General features: G+C 33.4%; 2 protein-coding genes across 5 annotated transcripts in view; one reads left to right on the plus strand and one right to left on the minus strand.

Annotated features, from left to right (window-relative positions):
• Nucleotides 1-4,842, minus strand: part of LOC108755529 (E3 ubiquitin-protein ligase RNF123) — a 12,884-nt gene extending 8,042 nt beyond the window's left edge. Inside the window, exons 1-2 of the mRNA XM_018498585.1 lie at nucleotides 4,477-4,842; nucleotides 435-760 (exon numbers count right to left, since the gene is read on the minus strand). Coding sequence (XP_018354087.1) covers nucleotides 435-760; nucleotides 4,477-4,580 — 430 coding nt within the window. The 5' untranslated portion in view covers nucleotides 4,581-4,842. The remainder of the gene's footprint in view (nucleotides 1-434; nucleotides 761-4,476) is intronic.
• Nucleotides 4,843-5,681: 839 nt separating this feature from the next.
• LOC108755530 (bolA-like protein 3) lies at nucleotides 5,682-8,461 on the plus strand. 4 transcript variants are annotated; one of them, XM_018498588.1, is made up of 4 exons: nucleotides 5,682-5,999; nucleotides 7,318-7,505; nucleotides 8,064-8,152; nucleotides 8,270-8,461. In XM_018498588.1, exons 2-4 carry the CDS (start codon nucleotides 7,325-7,327, stop codon nucleotides 8,333-8,335), a joined length of 336 nt encoding a protein of 111 aa, XP_018354090.1. In that variant the 5' UTR covers nucleotides 5,682-5,999; nucleotides 7,318-7,324; the 3' UTR covers nucleotides 8,336-8,461. The 4 variants fall into 4 exon arrangements, with proteins under 4 accessions (XP_018354090.1, XP_018354091.1, XP_018354089.1 ...); XM_018498589.1 differs by having other exon boundaries at nucleotides 5,683-5,999; nucleotides 7,379-7,505; nucleotides 8,270-8,453; XM_018498587.1 differs by lacking the exon at nucleotides 5,682-5,999 and adding an exon at nucleotides 6,268-6,374.

Raw genomic sequence — 8,461 nt, forward strand, 5'->3', positions numbered from 1 at the left:
TCTTTCCGCTTCGTAGTATTTTGACAAAATTGCTCATGGCTAGACTCTATTATAGGATAGAATTCATAATCCGTTTTTATTTTAAAATCGTTTTGAATAATGTCTTAAGACTGCTAATGCAGCTCTCTGATTGATTCGTGATATCTTGAGACTTTATTTAAGACGATCGTAAGGCCAATCTACATTGGTCGTATCGTAGACATCGCAAGTCACAGGTTTGTTGCTTCAGCCAATCCGATGCTTTAATTTTAAAGTCGCTTAATGCTTACGACGCTTCCGACGCTAGGATACAACCAATGTAAAATGGCCTTTAAATATAAGATCAGATTATGAATTGAGTCTGTAGATACTAGTAAAAAGATAGCATTTATCGAAAATTATTGCAAAAATATAGCAAGTATCGCTGCAATTTTTGCAACAGTGTTTCAACGCACCAACTCCATACTGTTGATTAAATTTACATTGAGCAGTGCCCCATCCAACTTGCATCACTCCTTTGGATCCAAGTTGTACCTCATACATCCATTTTCCCTTGAACACTCCTGTATTGGCTCGTATTGTGCTGAAGCTACTCTGCGAATTGACACTCAATCTGTCAGGGGAGATAATGCAGAGACCATGTTGTATGGATATGTCGAATCTAACAAAATGAGGACCTATACGCCCTTCTCTATTATCCTCGGAATTCCACATATCAATATACAGATTCAAGAGAGATTTTCTGATATGCTCGTTCACCCAATTCAAATTCTGAAATGATCTAAAACAAAATATGACTTAGCAATTGTAATAACTGATAGAGAATGTCGCATTACTAGTAAAATTTAAAAAGTACAAAATATAAAAATATAACAGGAAAATATAAAAATATAACACATTTATGTTATTACGTCCTATTTCATTTTGATATCTAAGCTTTTTTCAGCTGCATCAAGTACTTTTTGCGACATAGTATAAAGTAAAATGAAATAAGAATACAAAATTGTAAAGTTAGGGTATTTAAAGCAGACACATACATGGACTTTTAGATCTTATCTATAATAGGGTTTTCTGCAGTTTCAATCTTAGGGTGAAATCATACGGTGCGGAAAACGACTACGGAATAGAGAATGCGTCATAGAAGCAACCAATTAGCGCTATTCGGAATAACATAGAATAATGCTGGTTGCTTCTATAACGCATTCTCTATTCCGCAGTCGTTTTCTGCACCATATGAGGACCCGGGCTAACAGATTCTTTCGTTTCATGCAAAAACGCGTCGAATAAACCTAATTTTATTAATTTGTGAAATGCTGCAGCTAAACTGTGTAATTACCCTCATATATACGGTTTTAAAAGTGACTTTTATCAAGCTCCGGTTAATTTGATCAGTCTAGTAACTTTGTGGGATTCTATAATAACTAAAGCTGATGTCGGAGAAACAATGCGAACTGAAGAGTTAATACATTTACATTTACATTTATAATTTCGAAAAACTTTTAAAGGTGACTTAAAAATACAAAATATAAATAATAATGAGCGTACAACCACAACGCAAGTTGTCTTAAGCAAAAGTCATATATTTAAGAATTTTTAATATGATAAAGTAGACGTTTCGGTCAAAGTCTTGACCATCATCAGTACAATAAAATATAAAACGATGTTAAAAACATTACAAAGAATATTAACAATTATTCGCTAGTCCAGACTTGATGACAATTTTACATTCGCTTACGAAACGAAATTTTATTTACGATATAAATTTCTTGTTACTTGAAACTTTATGAGACTTCGTGTAAAAAAATACGGAATTTTCAGATTTTAGTTAGATTTAAAAGAGAATAAAATTTTAATATATTACTTTTTTATACATAATTGTCAATAATAAGAATCGGTTTAGATTTATAGTCGAATTTGCTTATCACGTATCTTGTGACAAAAGTCCTTGCAAGTATAATTCGGAGTTTTTAATGTAAATTAACAACTATAGTTTTGAAAAATTTTTTAGTAAGAACTATTCTTGACAAAATGTAATGGCCATATCTTGCGACAGTCCTTATACATTATGTAGGGAAAGGAGAAGGAAGAAAAATAAAGGAGAATAGTTTATCGGTAGAGCTTTTTTCGATAATTGGTAGATAGATGTCAAGAAAGCGTTCTGTATCGTTGTTTATTCAAACACATTTTTGTCTTTTGATATGTATCTCGGAGACCATTCTTTTACGATATGATTGTTCGAAATCTAAAATTTTTGTGTTCTCCCAATCAATCCTATAATCGTGATCTAATCTGTGATATAACAAACACAGCATCACTTGGTTTTTTTATGTCACTATTGTGTTCTTTTAAACGAGTCTTTAATTTTCTTTTTGTCCTACATATGAAGAGTTGCAATCGAGATAATTTATTTTATACACAACATTTGAGTGATCTTTTTTAATTTTATCTTTGCCTGTTTTTAATAAAAGTATTCAAACAATTCATAAGTTTATAGGCAATTTTGAAATCAAATTTTTGTGTAACAGTTTTGAATTTTTCTGATATTTTATTAAAATAAGGAATAATGAAATATTTTTTTGTAATTTCTGTGGAATCCGAGCTGACACTATCTTTATGTTTCATGATATTATCAAAATTATTTTTGAAAGACAAAGCTCTTATCCTGTTATTGATCGTTGAAAATAGGAATTCTAAGGAATATCCATTATCTTGAAATATATTAATTAAAGAAACAATATTTTTTTCATAAAATTATAAATGGGCAAGGAATAGAATTCTGTCTAACTGTCCGATTACTACATCTTTTTTGTGTTCTGTAGGATGATTTGAATTGAAATTCAAATATCTATCGGACTTAGTAGGCTTTTTGTAATTGTCAAAGATATTCCTTTATCCTCTATTAACAATCTTACATGAAGAAAATTTACTCCTCTATCATCGCTATATTCAACCGTAAATTTAATTCTTTCATGGTATGAATTAAAGTAGCAAAGAATCGTATCAATTTGATCTTTTGGAGCTGGCAAAATAATGTCGTCAACATAGCAATAATAGAATGGAATATGGGCGGTATTTATAGTCCGTTCTTATTTCAAGACTGTCTTAAGTAAAGTCTTAAGACGCCAATACAGCCCTCTGATTGATTCGTGATTTCTTAAGACTGTCCTTAAGATGATCTTAAATATAAGATATGACTATGAATACCGCTCTATGTGTGGTTAGAATCTTAAAAATATCGAAATATTTCCAAGTCTTGTATTACGTCAGCTAAAATTGGAGAGAAAGGAGATCCCAGACTGAAAACATGTTTGAAAATTTCATCATTAAATTTGAAAAATGTAGAATTTAGAATAATTGAGATTGCTGAGATTTGAAATTCGCTGATCGGTATTATCGTGTTATATGCACTAAAATTTCGAAATGGAATCTCCTTTCATAAACGAATGTAAATTTATCATTTTCAATTCTGAATTTAAAATATTGTCAATACGTTTTATAAGCAAATGTAAAATTGTTATCATCAATTCTGGATTAGCGAATAATTGTTAATATTTTTTTTATTGTACTGATGATAATCAAGACTTTGACCGAAACGTCTACTTTATTATATTAAAAATTCTTAAATATATGACTTTCGCTTAAGACAACTCTTGTATGCTCCTTATTATTTATATTTATAATTTCTCTTTTTGCATTTTTCTGTCCGACATCTGTTTCAATTGGAATCCTACAAAGTTACTAGACTGGAAAGTTATACCAGAGCTTGGTAAAAGTCATCCTAAATATGGAGAATAACGTTCCATTTGTGAAACTATAAGCTAAACGCTAGTGAGTCTTTATTTAAGGGGCAATATTTCGAGATATGATCGATATTATTATCCTGATCAAGGTATCAATTATGAAATTTTATCCCCAGAATGAAAGGTGAAAATTTTTTTTCTAGGATGAAAAATGAAAAGTGAAAAATTTCTTTCCATTAACTTCAATGATTAATTCATTTTTCATCCTAGAAAAAAAATTTCATGATTGATACCTAAATCAGGTGGTTGAAAAAATAAAGGCTTGAAGCCTGGTAAAAAAAGATGAACTTTATATAGAACTTTATATGGGCTACTATGATACTATTTGTGACTTCTACACAGAGCATATCCTCTGCCCGAGGAGGATAAATATGCATCTTTCTTCTTCTTCTTCTTTCCTCTTGAAGAGAAAAGGAAGAAAGATAAATTAGTACAAAAATTTCAGCTAAAAAGAATAGGTCTATTAAATACTGTGATCCTTCATAGTGAGTCAGAAAACCAAACAGGATCTAAGTAGAACGAGTCATTATGATATTAAAATATCAAAATAACTTCAAAAATAATCATTAAAAGTCACTTTTCAATAATTTCTTATTCATTTTAATGTTATTTTGACGTTATTATGACTTGTTGTTCTGCTTGGGGAGATTTAATAAGAACCCAGCTTCTGCTCTCAGACTAGGAACTGAATTCTCACCTAGATTGTCCGAGATGATCGTCTTTAGATCTACCGGCGGCAGTACGCTCAACGTCGAGAGGATTCGCTCCGAAGATCCTATACAGAACTTTGTCCGCGTCCATCACCGCTACTGGGAATTTACATTCAATGAGCAAGATGTTAAATAAGTTAAACCGTACCGCGAGACATCGCCGATCTTACACGAGCGATTCCGCGCCCTGTTTTCACACTATCCTCCCAACCGCAGAACCACTACGTCTCAATAGCGAGTCGCGCCGCGTGTCGATACACAGCGTCGACAACGACAAACGGCGATAAAATAATCGATAGACAACGGCCCTCGCGAGTAGCGAAGAGAGTCGGGAGTTTCGATTTATGCAAATGTGTGAGCACTCAGCACGTCCGTCGAAGGCACCAACATCGCCATGTCTAAAATTCCTACGCTATAGAATATCTAGGCCAATCATGTAATTTCACCTTGAAACTTTTCAAATTTTATCTTTATGGCCGCAGCACAGACTCTTGCATAACGCATAATGCGTAGTGCATAAAGGAATCAATCAATTGAAATTCTTCTTTTCCATAGAATTGGAAGAAAGGAAAGGAAGGACTGATTAATTGATTCGCTTATGCACTATGCGTTTTATGCATTATGCAAAAGTCTGTGCTGCGACCTTTACTTTTTACTTTCCATTTTTCGGGAACGGTTCAATTCCACACTTTAGCAATTGCTCATCACAGCGACTTCTGCGTAGAGAGTTTCGGGTGACTTTTTTTAGCGCTGTGATTGGCTTGTGCGCTTGTAGACAATTGCCATACACTCCTATTTTTCAGAGTGCTACTTCATTTGTGCGTTTTTGTCGTACGACAAATGTACATAGAACAGTATATCAATCATGAAACTTTATCCCTAGGATGAGAAATAAAAGGTGAAAAGTTTAACCATTGAAGTTAATGGAGAAATTTTTCATTTTTCATCCTAAAAAAAAGATTTCATGATTGATACCCAGAAAGGTCTTCGGATCTCTCTATGACTACGTTTATACGGCACGCTTAATTGGATTTAATAACATTCATAGTTATTATGGATTAAGCGTGCCGTGTAAATGTAGTCTATCCCATAGCCAATCACAGGCTTGAAAAATTTGTCGTGCGACAAAAACGCACAAATAAAATATCACCCTCACCCCGATTCATCACCCATTTCGAAATAATGCTTATGTGTATACAGATGGAATATTTTGATTGGTTAATTCGTAACGACGCGACGCGTGATGCTCTCACTGGAAATATCTTTAATCCGCAGTCGGTGGCGTTGGTGCCTAGCTGCTTAGCAGCGTTTCATGTTCCCGGCTCCCCACAATATATATTTATCGGTCATTATTGGTATTTATCATCAATTTTCACGACTATTCTCGATAGGATAGAGATTCGGAGAGGACAATTGAGTTTTAAAGAAAGATAAGGAGCGACGAGAAACGTCCACGACTCGTCTGATTATGTTTCGACGTGTGTTTACATCAACTTCGCGCAGTGTATCGGTAAGCCCACGTGTTGACTCGTCTACGTATTTTGGATCAGAATCTTTTTTTGTAGGTTATTTCACACACGGTGGACAATTAATTTAATGGCAAGTGATGGCAAGATTATTCTGAGCAAAATTTCTGGCTATATAATTTATTAGATTCTTATTTAACTATTTTGAGAAACTGTGTGTACGTGTGTGCGCGCGTGCGTGTGCATGTGGTGTGTGACGTTTATTGTTTTCTATACTTTGAGAAAAAAGTGTCATACTAGATTTGCGAAGTTAGCCATATTTTTATATTTGGTTTTTTAATAAAAAAAGTATAAAACTTTTAATTTTTTTATAGAATTGTAGAATTATGAAAAATGCTACTGGAATTGTCATTATTTTGGTAACTATACAATTTAGCACAATCACCCAAAAAATCAATAAAATTAGGCTTGTTAAATAATCATAAAATGAAAGAATTTGGCAAAAAAGAAGCGTCACTCTGCCCTGTGATCCGAAATATTAAGCGTTAAAGTTGATAACTATTGAGATTAGGAAATCTGTCACAGAGACAAAATGAGGGTATTTCTTCAGAAGAGCTACCTCCAATTTCGATGAAATTAGGCTCATTCGACGCGTTTTTCCGTAAAATGAAAGAATTTGACAGAAGAAAGTCCAGGACTGCTTTGCGAAACGAAGATATTAAGCGTTGAAATTGACTAAAGTGTTACTACGTAACGCAATCATTAATCTGTCATGTAGACAGTGAAGTGTATAGACTAGTGCTTATTGATTTCGGGTGGCTACGTAGTCCCGAATACAAAAAAAAAATAACATTCTACCCAATTAGGGCTCAACCGCTTAGAAGTTGCAGCCTAGACAGTAAAAAAGACTGTTTTCTTGGGTTAGAAATATATTCCAAGCAGATACTGTCTAGGCGGTTAGACTCCAAACGGATAGGATATTTAGTTTTTGTTTTGGGCGGCGTAGCCATAAAACTTTTGTCTAAGATTTTTTGAAAAATTTCTCCTTCCTGAGATATTTGCGTGCATCGGTTTAAATGATCTATCTTGAATATACAATACATATTACTACTTATACACACACGCTGTTTTTTTTCTTTTGTGTGTAATCTTAATTTAAATATTAAATATAATCTCTAAGTTAATAAGTTTACAAATAGTATTTCTATGAATAAAAGAAAAATACATGTATTATAATCTTTTCATCTATATCTTTCTACACTTTTTGTAAATAAGAAAGATAAGTAAGCTTGTTGGAATTTAATAAAATTCATTTCTTGGCTCAAATTTAATTTCTCTTGAGCAATATTTTGCATGCTATAGATAAACGATGAGACTAACAAGAACTGCAATGAGAAAGATGAATGAAACCAAACTGTTGCAGCTGCTATCTCGGCTGTGGAATGGATCCAATGGTGTACTTGCGGGTAAGCATGCCGAAGAGAAAATGATATCCATCCTTAGGAACAGGTTTCCGCAAGCTCAATTGATCGAAGTTACCGATGTATCAGGTACGGACTTACTTTGCCTTTTTATACCCCTTTTTAGGAAAATCAGCTTACTCCCGATGTGTCTAAAGGGCTGCCGCACACAAAATTCCGCAACAATGCAAAAGATTGTAAGACATAAACTTAAGTCGATGAGCCAATCGGGATATTGCTTTAGATCTACGTAATCTGACGGAAATATAAATATTAAACTAAAGGAAGCGTTTATATTGGCCGTAACCATATGCCATATGCTGTATGTCGTGTGCCGTAAACGAAAAATTATCAATCATTTTCGAGTATTCCCTTCTTGCTGTCGAATGAGAGGGGAATACTCGACTGTGATTAGTCAAGTCTTACAGGTTGCGGCATATGACATACGGTTACGGCCAATATAAACGCTCCCTCATCCGTAAGACAAACTTCAACCGATTAGTTGCTACTTAAGACGTAAGCAGTAAAGAAGTCAATATGTTGGATTGGTTATTGCTTACGTTTTACTGCTTAAATTTTTTTGTGTGTACCATGGCTCTTAAAAAATATACTTGGCGATACATTGATATAATAACAATTTTACTTTAGGAGGATGCGGTGCTATGTTTGACATAAATGTCGTTGCTTCAGAATTCAAAGGACTAAATACTGTAAAGCAACATCAAATTATTAATAAGGTAAAGTGCAGTGTCCTTTAAATTTTTTTGAACCGAAGAATATATGAAAATGAGGCTGGTTGTATCATTTTGTTACGGAGTGTGTGTGTAGTGTAACTCATCTATTTTATTGTGCAGGTTCTTAAGGAAGAAATCAAAGATATGCATGGCCTCCGAATACGTACGAGTATCCCACAAGCATAAATTTTATTTTTAGACTGTTAAATTAATTTTACAGAAGGAATAATATCGATTTTGATGAATCTAATAATGGACATCTTAATATCTATTTCAAGAGTTTTTAAAAGTTTATTCAAAATCATCAAGAAT

This window comes from Trachymyrmex septentrionalis, unplaced genomic scaffold, assembly GCF_001594115.1.
Source record: "Trachymyrmex septentrionalis isolate Tsep2-gDNA-1 unplaced genomic scaffold, Tsep1.0 scaffold88, whole genome shotgun sequence".
In the NCBI taxonomy this organism is placed as follows: domain Eukaryota; kingdom Metazoa; phylum Arthropoda; class Insecta; order Hymenoptera; family Formicidae; genus Trachymyrmex; species Trachymyrmex septentrionalis.